General features: G+C 39.8%; 2 protein-coding genes across 4 annotated transcripts in view; one reads left to right on the top strand and one right to left on the bottom strand.

Annotated features, from left to right (window-relative positions):
* LOC132133182 (serine/threonine-protein kinase PAK 3) overlaps window positions 1-21,685 on the bottom strand; it is a 352,144-nt gene that overhangs the window by 237,549 nt on the left and 92,910 nt on the right. For 2 of the 3 annotated variants that reach the window (XM_059545943.1, XM_059545934.1), the window contains exons 2-3: window positions 1,029-1,219; window positions 350-450 (exon numbers count right to left, since the gene is read on the bottom strand). The exons of the other annotated variant lie outside the window; for it this stretch is intronic. In XM_059545943.1, the coding sequence (XP_059401926.1) occupies window positions 350-450; window positions 1,029-1,197 (270 nt within the window). In that variant the 5' untranslated portion in view covers window positions 1,198-1,219. The remainder of the gene's footprint in view (window positions 1-349; window positions 451-1,028; window positions 1,220-21,685) is intronic. 3 annotated transcript variants of the gene reach the window in all.
* The window catches only part of LOC132133210 (uncharacterized), a 367,449-nt gene that overhangs the window by 104,298 nt on the left and 241,466 nt on the right, over window positions 1-21,685 (top strand). The window lies entirely within an intron of this gene.

Consider the following 21,685-nt stretch of genomic DNA (forward strand, 5'->3'; position numbering starts at 1 on the left):
AAGCGTTTCCTTCCCCATTAAAGGTAAATAATTATTGAGATAAAAATCAACATTGTATAATATAGGTAGTAATAATAATAATAATAATAATAATAATAATAACAACAAGAAGTTTGGCCAAATCTCCAAGCCCTAGTTACAGTTATGGCATTGTTCTAAACATCTTCCTTATGGTTGCTGATTTTCATTACTAATGCTAATATCTAACATGTCAGTACATACACAACACATACACACACGTCAACTGTTATAAAAGGATATCATCCACATGAACAATACATCACAGATTACAATGACTCTTAAACAAACATATACACAACCTAAAACACCTAATACTGGGTAAACTCACAGTGAATTCCCCCGTTACTGCATCAAAGCCTACATGGATGGTGTGCTCAAAATCAGAAGGCAGGGATATCTCTGGACGCTCTTTCTCTTTCTTTTTATTGGCTGTTGAATAGAAAAACAAACACACTTAAACACTTTTAGATCAGCCTATTAAAACGGAATTCAGTTTGAATGGTACAATACTGCCCTTTAGCAACTCTGCTGATTTGCTTAGACCAATGTAGATTATGCTGGAAATTGCTGGCTTGCAGCACCAGTATAGCAAGAGCTATTAAATCTATCTTAAGATATGCAGCATTACATTTCTGGTAAAACTAGCTAAAGAGATCTTGCTGGTGAAGCTAGTTAAAGGAACAGTTTAGTAAAAAAATGTTTTTTTTTTTATCTATTCACAAATAATAATAAAAAAAGAAATAACAAAATATCAGATCTGTTTCTACTATTAAATACAAATTAATGGGGAATAAGGCTGTTAAGTTCCATAAATAACAAACATTAAAAGCTATACTATATATTCCAAGTCTTCTGAGGTCATACGATAGCCAGTATGTTTAGATCTGTTAAACACATTTTATCATATTTATACACAATTTATACATTATTTCACATATTTCACCTACAATGATCACAGAAAATGTGAACGTGTACAGATTCCGTGTAGGGCAACTGTATGCACATACTTTTGTCTCCCCCGGGAAAGATGGACCTGAGACGGGCTTTCTTGTTCTTCTCCTCTGGAGCCATTGGAAGTGGTTTTGAACTGTGTACTGAAGAAGGGTCACGGGAACTACTGTTCAATCTTAAAGGGGGTGCAGGTGGCTTTTCTTCAATATCAACACTATCGGACATCTTTATTTGCACTCACTATGGCCTGCAAAGAGTGAAAGAGAGAGCTTTTATAAAACTATATTACAGATATATGGTCTATGAAAAACAATATGAATATTTGTTATACATTTCACAATAAGTTTCTACACATAAGTCAAGTTTATTTATTGTAAATTGTTATGTGAAATACTAGATGGCCTTCTACATTTGATAACTTGTGCAACATTCTATCCCAAAAATACAGCACCCTCAATATGATCTTACATTTCCATAATGAACCTGGAAACAATATCACCCACTTTTAACCTTTTCTTAACCTGACAAATATTAAGACATTTTTTATATCATGTTATAAAAGCTAAATAAACCTATTTATTCAATTATTTCAAAAACAGATTTCTGATTTATTACACGATGTACCAAAAATAGATGATTATAGTGAGACTGAAGGGTGTTGAATTTGTGGTTTTCTCATTTATATCTCATGTCATTTTTTTTTTGCTTACCATAAGGAACTCTGTATCTTACCCATGATATCCTCCAAAAGTTTAGTGTAGTGACAAATGTAGACAGCAGGTTTTACACAGCCATCATTGTGAATATTGTATACAAAGTGATCAGCTAACTAATTAAATGGTTGGCCGACCGTGTTCACAAGGAGATCTACCTCCTCGAGTTGCTAACCAGCCTCAACGGGCTCATCGACTTGGCGCTTCGCGTGGATGCTCGGATTAACCACCTGGGGCCGCAGACCAGTCACACACACATTCTCCGATCCTGGAGAGTGGTAACTTGAGTCAAGAGAACATGGTCAGTCCCGTCATCGATCATGAACCCATGCTGGTGGGTAGAGCTCCACTGTCCCGGGAGAGAGGCAGAGGTCCCGAGGACTGTGTCTCTACTACGGTGGGTATGGACATCTTCTGCGCACATGTCCGGTAAAAGAGTCAGCCTGGTAGTAAGTTTGAGGCTACTATCAGGTGGGATCTCCACCGGGAAGTCCTCAACATCATCTACTCTCCTTCTGGTGAAACTGCAGTTGGTCAACAACACTCACACCAGTCACGCCCTTCTGGATTCAGGAGCTGAAGGTAATTTCATTGACACTAGCCTTGCACATCCCCTGAACCTTCCCATCCTTCACCTGTCTCGTCAGATCAATGTCAGTGCACTCAATAGCCAGGAACTGCTGCACGTCACCCACACCACAGAACCCATGACTCTCCTCATCTCTGGCAACCAAACTGAAACCCTATCCCTTCTCCTCATGGACTCCCCTGTGGCACCCATTGTGTTAGGTCATCCGTGGCTGGTCAAACACAACCCACGAGTGGATTGGGGTTCCAACACTATCACCTTGTGGAGTGAACGTTGTCATGAGTCTTGTCTGGTTTCTGCTTGTCCTGCTGTGTCTGTTTCTGTCTTACAGGAGGAGACTACGGTTTTGCTGAACGTGCCCGCTGTAGCGGATATGCAGGTCATCGATTCATGGGTTCTGAACTAATGAATCACGGTTCGTTGAATCTAAAACAATGCAAACCCCAAAGTTTGTAGATTTTGAATCCAAGCATATAAACCCAACTCTTTATAGGCTAAATGCCTGGCCTGGCGCCAGCCTGGCTGGATTTAAATTATTTACGACACAGGATGAGACATTCCAAAGTCACGTGAGCAGCCTCAAAGGAGAAACGAACCCCCCCCCCCCCCCCCCACATTCCTATTCACACACACACAAACTTTTACTTAAAATACATATTATTGTTTTTGTTTATTTTCCTTACTAAGTTTATTCAACTATTCGCCTCTCCACACAAGGAAGACGAATTCTGAAACATTGCTTTGTTGGACCTTTCAAATATCGGGCGATTCCGCAGCAGCCCGGAAAACAGAAAGAACACGCCTAGCTACGGGACCACGCTCACGCTGCTCCAGCACACAAAGAGACACAGAGACACTTGCAAGTATCATTCTCTATGGAGATTTAAATGCTGCTTAAAGTTTGTCTATGATTTGATTCTTGTGGTCTTTCAAGCGTTACTGTCTGTGAGTTTGCATAACTGAGTACGTGATTCTGTGATCACGCCTATTCTCTCATTCATCCGCTCTCACTCATTCTCTCTCTCTCTCTCTCTCTCTCTCTCTCTCCCTCTCTCTCTCTCCCTCTCCCTCATTTGGATTCCGTTATGTCTTGTACAAAGTTTACTGTCTATATTGTCATACGCGTATTTACTCTGTATAAATCGTAGTTGATGTATTATTAGTTCAATTGTTAAATTCCATATACTCCAGATTGTCTGTCTAAGTTGCTCATGTTATGAAGTCAATGAAATGTCGATCTTAGCTACAAAGCTTATTTGTTACTTTTAAGTAATCTAAATTTTATAAGGACAGGAGAATGGTTCCATGGCCAGAAACTATTTGTCCTGGAATTATAAGAAGTGATAGCGTTACTGAGAATTAATAAGTTAATCTTACGGCCGTTTGCTGGACGAACCACGTTTGATTTACATTACTTTCTAGTAAAAGATATCACAATAATTGATATGAAGAATAGAATATTGAAATATTAATGAGTAAATTACAGTGCCTTGTGATGAGTTATTAATATATACAATTGACCTATTTTTCATCTTCAATAATTTTAATGCAACTGTAATATGATATATATATTAATCATATTCCTGATTAATTATTCAAATTCCTTATATATCATTTGAGTTATTATGTACAACCCAGTGCAGCTACAACGCGGAGTACCTGGACCTGAAGGAAGTGTTCAGTAAGTCCCGTGCTGCATCTCTCCCTCCGCATCGTCCCTATGACTGTGCCATTGAGTTAGTTCCAGGTAAGTCCCCGCCTAAAGGCAAACTCTACTCTCTTTCCATTCCGGAGAGGGAGGCCATGGAGAAATATATTTCTGATTCTCTGGCATCGAGGTTCATCCACCCTTCCTCTTCTCCTTCCTTCTTTTTTTGTTGGTAAGAAGGATGGTTGCCTGCGACCTTGTATTGATTACCGAGAACTGAACAACATCATGGTAAAGAATACCTTTCCTCTGCCATTGATGTCTTCAGCATTCGAGAGGTAACAGGGAGCATCCATCTTCACAACACTGGATTTACGTAACGCTTATCATTTGGTCCGCATCAGGAAGGGGGATGAGTGGAAAACTGCCTTTAACACCCCTAGAGGGCACTTTGAATACTTGGTGATGTTCGGGCTCTCCAACTTGCCAGGGGTTTTCCAAGCACTTGTGAATGACATGTTGAGAGCCATGGTAGATCAGTTTATATAGGTTTACCTAGATGACATACTGATTTTTTTTCTTCATCTCTCCAGGAACATGTGCAACACGTCAGACGAGTGCTCCAGAGATTAAAAGAGAATGGGCTTTTTGTCAAGGCATAGAGATGCATATTCCATGCACAGTCTGTTCCCTTCCTAGGGTACATCGTCTTGTCTGAGGGAATACGTATGGATCCTGACAAAGTTAAGGCTGTGATAGATTGGCCAAGTCCAGATTCCTGTAAGGCCCTACAGCTGTTTCTGGGGTTCACCAATTTTTATCGGCGTTTTATTCGTAATTTCAGCCAATTAGTCTCACCTCTGACCACCTTGACCTCCCCCAGTACTGCGTTCAGGTGGTCTAATACAGCCGAAACTGTATTTACCAACCTCAAGAGCCGCTTTGTTTCGGCTCCCATCTTAGTAGCCCCTGATCCCACATGTCAGTTCGTGGTGGAGGTCGACGCATCAGAGGTGGGAGTAGGTGCAGTTCTTTCCCAATGTGCTGCCTCAGACGACAAGATGCATCCATGTGTGTTTTTTTTTCCACATAGTTTATCTCCTGCCGAATGTAATTATGACATTGGTAACATAATTGTTGGCCGTCAAATTGGCATTGGAGGAGTGGTGTCACTGGTTGGAGGGGTCGGGGGTACCTTTCATCGTTTGGACCGATCATAAGAACCTAGAATATATTAGAACTGCCAAAAGACTCAACTCCAGGCAGGCTCGGTGGGCACTTTTTTTTTGGTCGCTTTGATTTTTTCCCTATCGTACCGACCGGGTTCCAAAAACATCAAACTCGATTCTTTGTCACGTCTTTTTGATCCATCCGAATGCCCGGTGACTCCCGAGTGCATTTTAGCTGAGAGTATAGTCGTCTCATCACTCATATGGGAGGTCGAATCGAAGGTCAAGACTGCCTTAGAAGGGGTAACACCTCCGCCCAGGTGCCCACCGAATCGGTTGTTTGTGCTGGATGAGTTACTGTCCGACGTTGTTCAGTGGGGTCACTGCTCTAATGTAGCTTGTCATCCAGGGATAAGCCGCACCAAGTGATTAGTAAAGCAACGATTCTGGGGGCCACTGATGGCTCGCGATGTTCACAATTTTGTTTTGGCCTGCTCCGTTTTCGTCAGTGGTAAGTCGTCTAACCGACCTCCAGATGGGCTTCTTCAGTCACTGTTTGTCCCTTCAAGACCCTGGTCCCACATCGCTCTAGATTTTGTTACTGCCCTCCCGCCCTCTAATGGCATGACGTTCGTTTTGACCATAGTGTACCGATTCTCGAAGGAGGCACATTTCATTCCCTTTCCGTTTCAAATAAGTTAGCTCCCAAATTTATTGGCCCGTTCCCTGTCACCAAGATCATTAGTCCGCTGACAGTCCGCCTCAAACTACCTCCGGCGTACAGGAGGATTCATCCCGCCTTCCATGTATCCAAAATTAAGCCCGTGTTTTATTCACAAATTAACCTGCCCACCCCGGCTCCCCCACCGCCTGGACTCGTAGATGGGTAACCCACCTATTCGGTTAATCACATTCTGGGCTCGAGGCTGAGGGGACGAGGATTCCATTAATTGGTGGACTGGGAGGGTTATGGTCCGGAGGAGAGGAGTTGGGTACCTGCTAGGGACATACTGGATCACTCCCTGATTGATGATTACCCGTGAGCATTGTCACTTCCCAGATCGCTACCTGTCCTGCAAGATTCACCCAGCCTCCTGTCTTCGTGTTATTTGTTTGTTTGACTGTCTAATAAATATTCATAATTCGCACTTGCTTCCTCACCTCCTTTCAGTCGTTACAGCTATATAATAATCCAAGCCTACAATACAAAGTATTTATCGCCTAGTTTGTTCATTTTTAATCCAAATTTGAGTTTGCTGGTATAATTGCTTTTCCTAGGCAAACTTGACATTTTGGTCTATGTACAAGAAGATTGCTCAAAAAGGACATAATGACATAAATTAAAAGCAAATAACATTTTGAATCCTAAACAAATAACACTACAGTTCTATAGGTCATTTTTGAAGATTAGAATCCACCGTAAATATATCATCTTTATCGAAGTGATTTAGCCATCATATGAACAAAATGTAAAGCATATGCAATAATTATAATAAAAAATAATTACTATGCACCCATTTGTAAGGAAGGCTGTAAATTAACTAATTACCCAATTATTGTCAGGTTATTGTCAGGTCACGTGACAAAAGAACGAACAACCCGAAGACCAGAAAGATGAACTAATCAATTCTCTTTCCAGCTCAATTCTGCATTGGTTTAGCGTATGTGTCTGTCACGTGATTAAGGAACAAGTCAAAAACCAGATAGACCCGAACTATGAACTAATCAATTCTCTTTCCAGCTCAGACTGCATTGGTTTAGCGTATGGGACGGTCACGTGATTAAGAAAAGAGTCAAAAACCCGATAGACCCGAACGATGAACTAATCAATTCTCTTTCCGGCTCAAGACTGCATTGACTGACACAGGTGAATTACTACTAGCAGAACAGAACGTATAGAATATTGCGCATGCGCGACTCAACGAATCACCCCCCAAGACGACTCATTCTTCTCGAGTCACATTCAAGATTCATTCAAAATGAACCAATTGTTGAAGAACTACACATCACTGGTGCACAAAGGAAGTTCAATTGTGCATTTACAGTCTTTTGTGCAATTGTACGTTGTAATATTGTGTTTATTTTATGCATATAAATCAGACTTTTCTATTATAGAATGGGTTTGGTTAAGCTATAGCCTATAGAGGGTTAATAGAGCCCTTCAGTTTGCTGGTGATCATCTTTAGCTCAAACAGCATCTAACATTAATAACTATGATTGAGATTGTCATATATATATATATATATATATATATATATATATCAAGCGCAAGGTTGGGGGTTCGATTCCCCGGGAACACATGATAGGCAAAAATTGATAGCCTGAATGCACTGTAAGTCGCTTTGGATAAAAGCGTCTGCTAAATGCATACATTTAATTTCAATTTAATTTAATAATGTGAACACCATTATAATAAAACGTTATGAATTCGTTTGGTTTGGTATCCGTGTGTCAGAGCGTTGTTGCGGGAAGAGCCAAGTGCATCCACAACCGAAGTAACACATTCTGATTAGTACCTGTACATAGCCTAACTTAGTTCGAGTTCACGTGTGCATTTGGTCTTTTTGTACATATATAAGTTGTAGTATTATATTTATGTTGTATAAATATCTGAATATATGACACTTTTCCTGTGTTAAATTAGATGGCAGGACTTCAGTTTACCAGTGTTCGTTCATCTCTTAAGCTTCAGCACAAGTAGCTTGTGCACAACAGCAATGTACAACATTAATAACTATAATTGGGAATGTCATAAACATAATATTATAAAGAGAATATTACCTTAATAAAAAAGTTGTGCATTATTTGGGTTTATTTGCCATGTTTTAGCACGTTGTTACAGGAAGAGCCAAGAGCGTGTCCATGACACATCTGACTATTCGGAGTTTGTACTGCAATATTGGAAATAGTCTGCTTCTGTTTTAAACCATGAAGGGGAGCCAGTGGATATCATACAAGCAACGTCCAAACTTTGTGGAAGTCAAACTTATGCCATTGAACGTCTTTCATCATGACAGTGAAAGTAAAATCTATTTAAGTAAAATCTATGAGTAAAAATATTTGACGTGTGCATTTACATCTGCAAGACGTATTTTTTAGTGTTTGCTCATCTGCAATACGTCTATAGGGCATTTCCTTTTAGATGTCAAATAGATGTCTATAAGATGTCAATAAGATGTTTATGATTTGGAATGTATGCAAAACTGACATCTGAAAGACGTCTGTCAGACGTTTTAGACAGCAGATGCTTTCCAGATCAAGAGATCTTTAACAGACGTCTTGCAGGCGTACGTGTGCTATCTCACGACGCACACATTAACAGTGCATATTCTCTCAGAGACGACGAGAGACGAATCTCCCAATATGTGGTATATATAAAAGTTTTAGTTTATTCCTTTAATGTTTCTCTTATGGCCCGTGAAAAAACAATGAGAAGAAACATTATTCGTATTGAACAGGTTGTTTTTGAAAGTTGGTGCGTACAATTGATAAAGTGTTACTGAAGTGTAACAATTTTATCTAGGCTATAGGCCTATAATTCATTGTAAGATATAATAAACCTGTTTTAAAAGACATTTTTAAAACATTTTCATTGAGGAGTAGCCTAAGCTAATAGCCAATTTTTTATTTTATTTATTTTTTCTCACAGTCTGCGATGCACAACGTTTCAGTTATGCAGTGATGCGCAATGAAATTGTTGCAAAGCAAATTAATTGTAATATTTATTTAATAATAAAAGTAACCTAATAATAATAGCCAGAAAATAACAGGTCTACATTATTTGGAAATGACAAATACTCTTAATAATGACAATATTTAATGATTTTGACAATATCTCTGGCTATAGTCCTTACATGCTTGACCTCTTTCAACACACTCTATCGTCTTATCGCCTTAATCATTATTATTTTAAGCAAGTACAGGAAGTTGCTACTGCCAATACATATGCCTTTATGGTTCTGTAAGTATTTAAAAAATAATGCTGATGCACAAATAGCATATAAAATAAAATAAAGCTGGAATGAGACGATAAACAAATCAGCTAAAATGTTTTTGCTGCTGACAGCATGAAAACGTACGCTTGATATACAACAATGTGCTTGAAAGTATTCGCATTAGGCAGGAGAAAGATGAAATGATACCCCCCATCACACACATTCAAAAGCAGAACTCTAGTGCCACATAAATCAGTTAATTCTCAGCACATAGAGAGTCTTTCACTCTTTCATAGAGATAAAGTTTTAATTGTTGGTGATTTTAATATCCATGTTGACAATGAAAAGACGCATTGGTATCAGCATTCATAGACATTTGAACTCTATTTATGTTAGAAAACACGTGTCAGGTCCTATTCATTGCAAAAATCATATTCTAGATTTAATACTGTCATATAGAATGGATGTTGATGGTGTTGAAATTATGCAGCCAAGCGATGATATCATAGATCATTATTTAGTCTTGTGTAAACTCATATAGCTAAAACTGTAAATTATACTCCTTTTGCAAGTATGGTAGAACCATCACTTCTACAACAAAAGACTCCTTTGTAACTAATCTGATTTATCTCAATTCCTTAGCACATCCAAAAACTCAGAACAACTTGATGATGTAACAAACTATGGACTCTCTCTTTTCTAGCATTTTAGATAAATTTGTTCCTTTACGCTTAAGAAGGATTAAGGAAAACAGTCTGACACTGTGGTATAATAAGCAACCTTGCACCCTAAAAAGAGCATCCCAGGGAAATGGAGTGCAATCAAACTGTAACAGAGCAAGGGTCGAGACAGGCAGCAGACAGGGAATGTTGAATATGGTCACAAGGGCAGGTTTTCTTTTAGAAGAAAATAAACAAAACCCCAGGTATTTATTCAGTACAGTGGCTAAATTAATTTAAAAAAGCATCAACAGGTGTTGACATTTCCCAACAGCACAGCAGTAATGAACTACTTTAATTCTAAGATTGATACTATTAGAGACTAAATAACCATTGAGCTGTCAGCTTAGAGTCCTGCAACGGGCCTGGTACCCGCGGGTACCCGCATAAAAGTGGCTGAAACGGGTGGATTTTGACATTCCTAAAATTCACGGGCGGGGATGCGGGCAGATAATTAACTCCTTGCAGGCGGGAAGTAACGCGGATGAAAAATATGTGCAATATTTGTATGTCTAAATTACCATTACACATACACAATAACGATATGACATTTGACCCATCACGTCACCACCACTGTGACAGTGTGGCACGTCCTGATTTTGCTGAGTTAGATGTGTTACAGTGCTGAAAGTTCAATGCAAACAGAGATATCCTCTTTTAAAATTCTGTCAGTTTTATTTCTACAAAAATGGCTTGTAAGGGACTACAACGAGCTTCTTCCCAGGTCTGTTACGTCACTAACCCAAATAAACCCTGCCTCCGGGAACATGCAACAAAGGGGGTGAGGCCATGTTGTGCTGCTTTTGAGAAGAGGAAGAGAATACTAGGGATGCACATACAAATCTGTTCATATATAAATCGCAATTCTGTCTTTTAACAATTCTAATGGATACATAAGTTTCAAAACCAATGTTCTAAACCAGCAGTTCTCAATCATGTTCCTCGCATCACCCTGCTCTGCATCTTTCTCTCTCTCTCGCTCTCTTTCAAATCGTCAGATCAGCTCCAACAAACTTCCATTTATAAACTTATTTTAATAAAGCAATGAAAAGCGTTAAACATTGCTGTGTATATGGTTGCTGTGCTCCATTAAAGCTGTAATCAGAATGAAACTGTACATTAAAAGCTAACAGAAGCAGTAGCATTTGCAAACAACAGTGTATCTAAAAGTATGAGGCGTGAGGAGGATCCATGCATGCAAAACTCTGTGTCCTTACAACATTCCTGAGCATGTACTGAGAGACTGTGCAGCAGAACTCACTGATGTCTTCCCAGACATTATTAAAATTCTTGCTAAGTCAGGCTGTTGTTCCCACATGCTTCAAAGTAACCATCATCATTCCAGTCTCGAAGAGGCCGTCTCCATCCTGCTTCAATGACTACCGTCCAGTTGCACTTACCACTATTCTCATGAAGTGTTTTAAATGGCTAGCCATGCACCACATCAAGTCTGCCCCCCCCCCTCTTCCTGGATCCCTACCAGTTTGCATATCGGTCCAACTGCTCGACCGATGATGTCATCGCCACTACCCTCCACTCAGCACTCACACATGTGGACAAAAATACATCAGAATGCTGTTCATAGACTTCAGTTCAGCATTCAACACAATCCTCCCTCAACAGCTCATTCACAAACTGTTCCAGCTGTGGCTCAACACTTCGCTGTGTAACTGGCTGTTGTACTTTCTGACTGGAAGACCACAGGCAGTACAGGTTGGCAGCAACACATCCAGCACCATCACACTGAACACTGTTGCCCCAAGGATGTGTGCTGAGCCCACTCCTCTTCACTCTGCTGACCCACGACTACCCACTGTCACAGCTCCAGGTTTGCGGATGACACGACTGTGGTGGGTCTCATTAGCAACAGCGATGAGACAAACTACAGTAGAGAGGTGAGTCACCTGGCCGGGTGGTGAAGTGACAACAATCTCTCTCTGAATGTGGAGAAGATGAAGGAGATTGTTGTTGACTTCAGGAGAGTGCATACTCAGCATGTTCCTCTGACCATTAACATTGCAACTGTGGAGAGGGTGAGCAGCACCAAGTTCCAGGGTGTGCACATCACAGAGGACCTCTCCTGGACCGACAACACCGCAGCACTGGCCAAGAAAGCACAGCAGTATCTCAACTTCCTCCGCAAACTGAAAAGGGTCAGAGCCACGGCCCCTCGTCATATTCACCTTCTACACGGCACTATCGAGAGCATCCTGACGAGCTGCATCAATGTGTGGTATGGAGTTTGCATTCACTCACCCGTCACACAGCTTTTTCAGCCTGCTGCCATCAGGGAGGAGACTGCGAGTCTCCAGGCCATGACCAGCAGACTGAAGGACAGTTTAATGCATCAGGCTGTCAGGAAGCTGAACTCCCTCCCGACATTGCGCCCCCCCTTTTTTTCCCCCATGCACCACTGAACTCTTAACCTCAGTCCCCCCAGTTCCCCACTAACACATTGGGACCTGCACAAGGCACTTTGTGCAATTAAATGACCTCATTCAACTACATCTTCTGTCTGAGATTTTTGACAGTTTAATCAGACTGAATATTCTCTTTGCACTACAATTCATTATATCTGCAATTTTTATTTACTTGTTTGCACTCTGCACTTGCAATTCGCCATGTGCCTTGTGCTGCTTTACTTATCTTTCTTTTTATATGACCTATTTGACTATTTGTTTGGTTGTACTTGATATTTTATCTGTATTTAATATTTGTATTGTTAGTGTTATGTGTATGCACCAAGGGTCTGAGAGTAACTCAATTTCAATTCTCTGTATGTATGTACTGTACATGTGGAAGAATTGACAAAGCAGACTTGACTTGACGTGATTTGACTAAATTTCCAGCGATATCGTCGACTTGCACAGATACTATTTAAACGGAACTGAGTGGGATGATGACATCACTGAAATCAATGATGAACTGCCTTTTTGCATTATTAACACACTACTTTCTTATTTAATGCAGTTCAGTTGCTTTGACACAATCTGTATTGTTAAAAGCACTATATAAATAAAGGTGACTTGACTTGATTTGATATCCCCAGAGTAGAAGCTGACATTTTCGGGGGGAATCCCATGGGTCACGGAAAACAAAATAACTATTAATCATTTGAGTGGGATGGCAGAGGAAAAAATATCAGTGGGAGTGGGCTGGGAATTGTAATACCCAACTTTGATACCCTGATACCCAACTTTATACACAAATATACATTTTATATTAGTAAACTATATATTTTAATTCTGAACACAATTCTATTTGCCATCTCTTTATGCTCTCCTCCTATTTGCTATCTGCTATCTGCTTTGGTGTGGCTGGTTAAGTAAATTACATGGTCCACAGCCGCAAGAGTTGGGGTTGGTAATTCAAGTTGGTATGCCAATGCCAACCACCAATAATATAAGAGAAGAAGAAGGCTTCCCCATGCACTTTGTAGCCACAAAAATCAGAATCTAAAATGCAGTCAGACATGAAGCCACACTGAAATGACTACTGTAGGAAAATTATACCTCAGCTGTGTTCATCAGCATTTCTGGGCCGTCTGAAGAAACACCATATGCCAGCTGCAAGACATGTAGACAAATTATCAAATGCCATTCTGATTCAGCATCACACATGCAAAGCAGCCTGCTAAAGTCAAATGGCAATTTCTTCATTTATGAGGCCTAAGGTGCCAGTTACTGTAAAGTCGAGATTCACAGACATGATGTCTTGTATTTGAAGCCAGGATCTAAGAGCGGTCACTTTTGTTTAAGGATGAAGGTTCATTGGAGTTTTGAAAGAGCTCATTAATATTGCAAATAAATATAGAAGCAGCATTGAGGTTGAAGATGTGCTACCGAGTAGGGGTGGGTGAAATGACCAAAATCTTATATTGTGGCATGAGAAATTTATATATATATATATATATATATATATATATATATACATATATATATATATATATCTTGATATAGTTTATATTTCTTTTAATAAGGTTTTTTTATGATATTAAGATTTGATACCATAGAATTTTAATAATTCGTAATCGTAGCTCCGTGTATCTGTTTTTTTTCTCTCTAGAATCTTTATCTTACTATCACTCTGTTTTTTAAATTGATAAAATATAACTTATTATATTTCTATTATCGATCAATCTTATCAGATTAATTTTGATCGTTCACTTTTATTTTATATCTGTGAGTGCAGTACACCTGCATTGCGTTAGCACTCGATAGCTTGTCATTAGCGTTTTCATTCGAACCTATTGCTGTTTTCTTTTCTTTTCTCCTCTCCTCTCTCTCCCTCCTTTTTCACAAGTTCATCAAACAACTGTGGTAAGAATATTTCATCAAGCACGGTGAGTAATGGCTTCTCCTGCTATTTTTATTTGCACCTCTTGCCACATGTACAGTTTATCTATTTCTGTCGCAGATGAGGGATTCACATCTGATAAATGCAGGGAAATAGTTAGGCTGACAGAGAAGATTTCAGAATTAGAGACACGCATCCAAACTTTAATTGAGGACAGTAAGAATGTTAGGGCTCTAGATATGGCCTTGGATGCGTCTAGCTCAGGGATTCCTGTACATTGTTTGGTTCCGGCAACAGAGCCCCTGCAGCAGGGCAACTGGATGACAGTGAGGCAGCGTAGTCGTTGGTCAAAACACTGCTCTTCTGTTCCGATTAAAACATTAAACAGGTTCTCCCCACTCAGTGATGCACCCACTGAGAAACCTGATGAAAGTGCTCTAGTTACTGGTGATTCTATTGTACGTAACGTGAATATAAAGACACCAGCCACCATAGTCAAACGTTTACCGGGAGCCAGAGCGCCTGACATCTTGGCAAATTTAAAAGTGCTGGCTAATGTTAAAAGTAAATACAGTAAGATTGTTATTCATGCCGGTGCTAATGATGTTCGACTTCGCCAGTCGGAGCTCACTAAAAATAACATTAAAGAGGTGTGTGAACTTGCAAGCACAATGTCAGTCACTGTAATATGCTCTGGTCCCCTCCCTGCTTACCGTGGTGACGAGATGCATAGCAGATTGTCATCACTCAATGGCTGGATGTCTAAGTGGTGCCCACCGAATAACATAGGTTTCATAGACAATTGGACAAGCTTTTGGGGCAAACCTGACCTGTTGAAAAGAGATGGTCTTCATCCCTCCTGGGGTGGCGCCACTCTTCTCTCTAGAAATATGGCAAATAGTGTTTATACTTGACTAACTGGGGCCCAGGTCAGGAAGCAGACAGACTGGCTAAACCGACCGTCTGCTAGCTACCTCACGTCACAGAGGTCAGCTAATTATCAGCACATAGAGACTCTTTTACCTAGATAGATCACACTATAGAGACTGTGTCTGTTCCCCGAACTAGAAAATACAAAAAACGTCCAAACCAAGTTAAGATTAACAATTTAATTGAGGTTCAACAAATAAAAAACAGATGCAATACAGATAAACAAATGATAAAGCTTGACTTATTAAATATCAGATCCCTTTCTACGAAAACACTTTTTGTAAATAATATGATCACTAATCATAATCTAGATGTGCTCTGTTTGACAAAAACCTGGCTAAAATCTGATGATTACATTATTTTAAATGAGTCCACCCCCCAAGATTACTGTTATAAACATGAGCCACGTCTAACAGGCAAAGGGGAGGTGCTGCTTCAATTTATAACAACGATTTCAGGATTCAAGTATAACTCGTTTGAAGTAATGGTGCTTCATATAACATTATCCAGAGAAACAAATGTTAATGATAAATCCCCTGTTATGTTTGTACTGGCTACTGTATACAGGCCACCAGGGCACCATACAGACTTTATTAAAGAGTTTGGTGATTTTACATCCGAGTTAGTTCTGGCTGTAGGTAATGTTTTAATAGTTGGTGATTTTAATATCCATGTTGATAATGAAAAAAAATGCATTGGGATCAGCATTTATAGACATTTTGAACTTTATTGGGGTTAGACAACACGTTTCAGGACCTACTCATTGTCGAAATCATACTCTAGATTTAATACTGTCACATGGAATTGATGTTGATAGTGTTGAAATTATGCAGCCAAGTGATGATATCTCAGATTATTTAGGTTTGTGCAAATTTCATATAGCCAAAATTGTAAATTCTACTTCTTGTTACAAGTATGGAAGAACCATCACTTCTACCACATAAGACTGCTTTTTAGGTTATCTTCCTGATGTATCCAAATTCCTTAGCATATCCAAAACCTCAGAACAACTTGATGATGTAACAGAAATCTATGGATTCTCTCTTTTCTAGCATTTTAAATACAGTTGCTCCTTTACACTTAAGGAAGGTTAAGGAAACCAGTATGACACCATGGTATAATGAGCATACTCACACCCTAAAGAGAGCAGCCCAAAAAAGGAGCGCAGCTGGAGGAAAACAAAACAAGAGGTATTTCATATTGCTTGGTGGGAAAGTAACCTATCCTACAGAAAAACAATTAAAAACTGCTAGATCTGATTACTTTTCTTCTCTTTTAGAAGGAAACAAACATAACCCCAGGTATTTATTCAATACAGTGGCTAAATTAACGAAAAATAAAGCCACAACAAGTGTTGACATTTCCCAACATCACAGCAGTATTGACTTTATGAACTACTTTACTTCTAAAATCGATACTATTAGAGATAAAATTGTAACCATTCAGCCATCAGCTACAGTATCGCATCAGACATAGACCCCCTGAGGAACAGTTCCACTCATTCTCTACCATAGGAGAGGAAGAATTGTATAAACTTGTTAAATCATCTAAACCAACAACATGAATGTTAGACCCTATACCATCTAAGCTCCTAAAAGATGTGCTTCCAGAAATCATAGATCCTCTTGTGACTATTATTTATTCCTCATTGTCATTAGGATATGTCCTCAAAACCTTCAAACTCGCTGTTATTAAGCCTCTCATCAAAAAAACACAAGTTGACCCTCAAGAACTAGTATGTTATAGACGAATCTCGATTCTACCTTTTCTGTCCAAGATACTAGAAAGGTGGTATTCTCACAATTATATTCCTTATTAGAGAAAAATGGTATATGTGAGGATTTCCAGTCAGGATTTAGACCATATCATAGTACTGAGACTGCTCTCCTTAGAGTTACAAATGACCTGCTCTTATCATCTGATCGTTGTTGTATCTCTCTATTAGTTTTATTGGATCTTAGTGCTGCCTTTGACACAATTGACCACAACATTCTTTTGCATAGACTTGAACACTTTGTTGGCATTAATGGAAGTGCATTAGCATGGTTTAAATTGTACTTATACGAAAGTTCGTAGCAGTGAATGAAGATGTATCATATCGATCACAAGTGCAGTATGGAGTACCTCAAGGCTCAGTACTAGGGCCGCTACTCTTCACGCTTTATATGTTACTCTTGGGAGATATCATCAGGAAACATGGTGTTAGCTTTCACTGTTATGCTGATGATACTCAGCTCTATATTTCTTCGCGGCCCGGTGAAAAACTAATGGAATGCATAGTCGATATAAAAAACTGAATGACGAGTAATTTCTTACTGCTAAATTCTGAAAAAACAGAGGTGTTAATTATAGGACCTAAAAACTCTGCATGTAATAACCTAGAACACTGTCTAAGACTTGATGGCTGCTTTGTCAATTCTTCGTAATCAGTTAGGAACCTAGGTGTGCTATTTGATCGCAATCTTTCCTTAAAAAGGAAAACTGCATTTTTCCATCTCAAAAATATATCTAAATTACGGCCTATGCTCTCAATGTCAAATGCAGGAATGTTAATCCATGCATTTATGACCTCAAGGTTAGATTATTGTAATGCTTTATTGGGTGGTTGTTCTGCATGCTTAGTAAACAAACTAAAGCTAGTCCAAAATGCAGCAGCAAGAGTTCTTACTAGAACCAGGACGTATGACCATATTAGCCCGGTCCTGTCAACATTTCACTGGCTCCCTAACAAACATTGTATAGATTTTCAAATATTGCTTATTACTTATAAAGCCCTGAATGGTTTAGCACCTCAATATTTGAATGAGCTCCTTTTACATTATAATCCTCTACGTCCGCTACGTTCTCAAAACTCAGGCAATTTGATAATACCTAGAATATCAAAGTCAACTGCGGGCGGCAGATGCTTTTCCGATTTGGCGCCTAAACTCTGGAATAACCTACCTAACATTGTTCGGGAGGCAGACACACTCTTGCAGTTTAAATCTAGATTAAAGACCCATCTCTTTAACCTGGCTTATACATAACATACTAATATGCATTTAATATCCAAATCCGTTAAAGGATTTTTAGGCTGCATTAATTAGGTAAACCGGAATTGGGAACACTTCCCATTCCACCCGATGTACTTGCTACATCATTAGAAGAATGGCATCTACGCTTATATTGGTCTGTTTCTCTCTTATTCCGAGGTCACCGTAGCCACCAGATCCAGTCTGTATCCAGATCAGAGGGTCACTGCAGTCACCCGGATCCAGTACGTATCCAGACCAGATGGTGGATCAGCACCTAGAAAGGACCTCTACTGCCCTGAAAGACAGCCGAGACCAGGACAACTATAGCCCCAGATACAGATCCCCTGTAAAGACCTTGTCTCAGACGACCACCAGGACAAGACCACAAGAAACAGATGATTATTCTGCACAATCTAACTTTGCTGCAGCCTGGAATTGAACTGCTGATTTCGTCTGGTCAGAGGAGAACTGGCCCCCCCAACTGAGCCTGGTTTCTCCCAAGGTTTTTTTCTCCATTCTATCACCGATGGAGTTTCGGTTCCTTGCCGCCGACGCCTCTGGCTTGCTTAGTTGGGGTCACTTCATCTACAGCGATATCATTGACTTGATTGTAAATAAATGCACAGACACTATTTAAACTGAACAGAGATGACATCACTGAATTTAGTGATGAACTGCCTTTAACTGTCATTTTGCATTATTGACACACTGTTTTCCTAATGAATGTTGTCCAATTGCTTTGACGCAATATATTTTGTTTAAAGCACAATATAAATAAAGGTGACTTGACTTGACTAATGTCAATATCAAACTAATACAAAAAATAAAAATAATAATAAAAAAAACTCAAGCTCACTTGGAGATACATAAACAGTCAGTGATAAAATAAGAACAAGAAACTTATTACAAGCATAGGACACAAACTAAAATAAATAAGAAATACATTGTGTAAATGTATTAGTCTTTACTGTGTAAGTTATATCCATCTATATATATATATATATATATATATATTTATATATGTATATATATTAGTGCTGTCAAAATTAGCGCGTTAATAACGCATTAACTCAAATTCATTTTAACGGCGCAAATTTTTTTAACGCACGATTAACGCAGCGCGCATCACCTGTTTGGCCCGTGGCCTAGCCCGTAGTTGGAGAGATAGAGATGCAGCAGCAAACAGAAATGGAAAAAGAAAGGGGTCTTCTGAACGGAAAATTTATATACAAAACGAGGTCTGATGGTTCTGTCGACAAGACAAAAGTTATCTGCATTTATTGTCGATGTGAATAAAGTTATCACCGCAGCACGTTGAGTTTAAAATATCACTTGATGGCGAAGCATACAACTGACACAGAGAGCCCCCCTCCCCCTCGTCAAAGGCAGACCACAATGGATCAAAGTTTGCAGCGGAGATCGATGGATAAGTCCACAACTAATAGACTCACCTCAACTATAGCTAAATGGGTGGCTACAGCATGTAGACCAGTTAATGTGGTCGAGGACGAGGGTCTACTTGAAATTATTCGCATCGCATCTAACGATTCTACATACGAACTACATTCAAGATCCACCATTACAACCAAGATTCACAACTTATATGAAGAGGAGAAAGCTAAAGTTCAGGAGGCATTGAGACAGACAAACACGGTTGCGCTCACCGGAGATTATTGGACTTCCCTCAGTAACCATAGCTACCTAGGCATCACAGCACATTATTTTGACGCGCACTGGAAACTTCAGTCTCACGCTTTGACCGTTATGAAGACAGAAGAGAGACACTATGCTGACATTTGCGCTGAGCACTTTCTTCAAGTAGCCAGACAGTGGAACATTGAACTCAAAATTAAAATAGTGACCACTGATAGTGCACGCAACATGATTGCAGCGGCCAGCCAGCTCCCTTTCGAGCATATGCCTTGCATTGCACACAGCCTCCACCGAGCCATCACAGTTTCTTTTCAAAACAGCCCGTTTGACGGCGCCTTGGCAAAATGCAGAAAGTTAGTGGGTCATTTCAAGCATAGCCCTGCTAACGCAGCCGAGCTTGAACAGCAGCAAGTCAAACATCTTCAAAAGAAAGAGTCACTCGTACAGGAGGTGTCTACTAGGTGGAACAGCACCCTAGAAATGATAAAGCGTGTTCAGAGAAATCAAGAACCATTGAGAAATGCACTGGCCCTACATGCAAGCAACATCAACATGCCAACTGCAGCTCAATTTGATAAACTGAAGAGGTTGGAGACTGTGCTGGAACACTGCAGGTAATTTATTGATACTCTTATTATTATTATATTTGTCTCTCAGTCAAAGTAAGGTTGTGTCAAAAGTGGGGACATCTGTGTGTGTGTGACATTTTTATAATAGAGTGGATTTATGTTGTTCTGATGTGTCTTGACTGTGTGTGTGTGTGTGTGACATTTATAATAGAGTGGATTTAAGTTCTGATGTGTGTGTGTGTGTGTGTCATTTATAATAGAGTGGATTTATGTTCTGATGTGTGTGTGTGTGTGTGTGTGCGTGCGTGCGTGCGTGTGTGTGTGTGTGTGTGTGTGTGTGTACAGTATGGGGACAACATATAATGGAAATGTCTGAAATCCTTGTTTTTGTGGGGACATTTGTTGGTCCAGTTAAACAGCTTATAAATCATACAGAATGAGTTGTATTGAAAATGTAAAAATGCAGAAAGTTGTCTGTGATGGTTAGGTTTGTGTGTGTGTGTGTGTGTGTGTGTGTGTGTGTGTGTGTGTGTGTGTGTGTGCGCGCGCGCGTGCGTGTGTTAAGAGTGAGAGATTGAAAGTGAGTGAGAGATTCATTATGTCTAACTAAAGTGCTTTTCTCTATTATTCCAGGTATGTGAGTGAACTTTTAGGAGGAGAGAAATTTGTTTCTTGCTCAGTTGTGCTGCCCGCGTTGTGTCATCTATCACGTGTGATGGAGGTCTCAGAAGATGACCCAGCCTACATGATTAAGTTTAAGGAAACTTTCACAACTGACATGGACAAATGGAAGGAAAAAACCAACACCACATGGCTGAGGGTTGCATCAGCACTGGACCCTAGGTTTAAGGACCTCAAATGTCTGAGCAGGGCTGACAGAGCTAAGGTGTGGAGTTCAGTCTGTGCCTTGCTCCAGAGGGAGGGGCTTGCACAGCCAGATAAACCAGTGACAACTGAACCACCTAAGAAGATAACATATCTCATGTCTGTGTATAACATATCTCATGTCTGTGCCAGAATCTTCATCTGATGATGATGAAGAGGACTGTATTGAGAAATGTGTGGAGCGCTACAAGGCAGAGCCCTCTATTGGCATAGAGGACTGTCCCCTGCAGTGGTGATCCAATCATGAAGGGGCACACAGTGAGATGGCCTACCTTGCACGCATATACTTATCAACACCTGCCACATCCGTCCCTTGTGAAAGATTGTTTTCACTCTCAGGACATGTTGTTCAGAAAAAGTGAGCTGCCCTGTCATCTGAAAATGTAAACAGGCTCGTCTGTTTGAGCAACTGGCTCAGTGCAAAGAAAGAGAAATAATCTGTGAGGAACCTGTGGGTTTTTTATATTCTTTTTCCCACCTGTTTGATAGACATGAACACGTTCTTTGTAAAACATGTCAATGTTCTTTATGCTCTGTTTAGGGTGATTTCAGTAATAATAAATGTACATTTAGGTTAGCATGTTTACAAGAAG

The sequence above is a fragment of the Carassius carassius genome, chromosome 4 (genome assembly GCF_963082965.1).
Source record: "Carassius carassius chromosome 4, fCarCar2.1, whole genome shotgun sequence".
Taxonomy (NCBI): domain Eukaryota; kingdom Metazoa; phylum Chordata; class Actinopteri; order Cypriniformes; family Cyprinidae; genus Carassius; species Carassius carassius.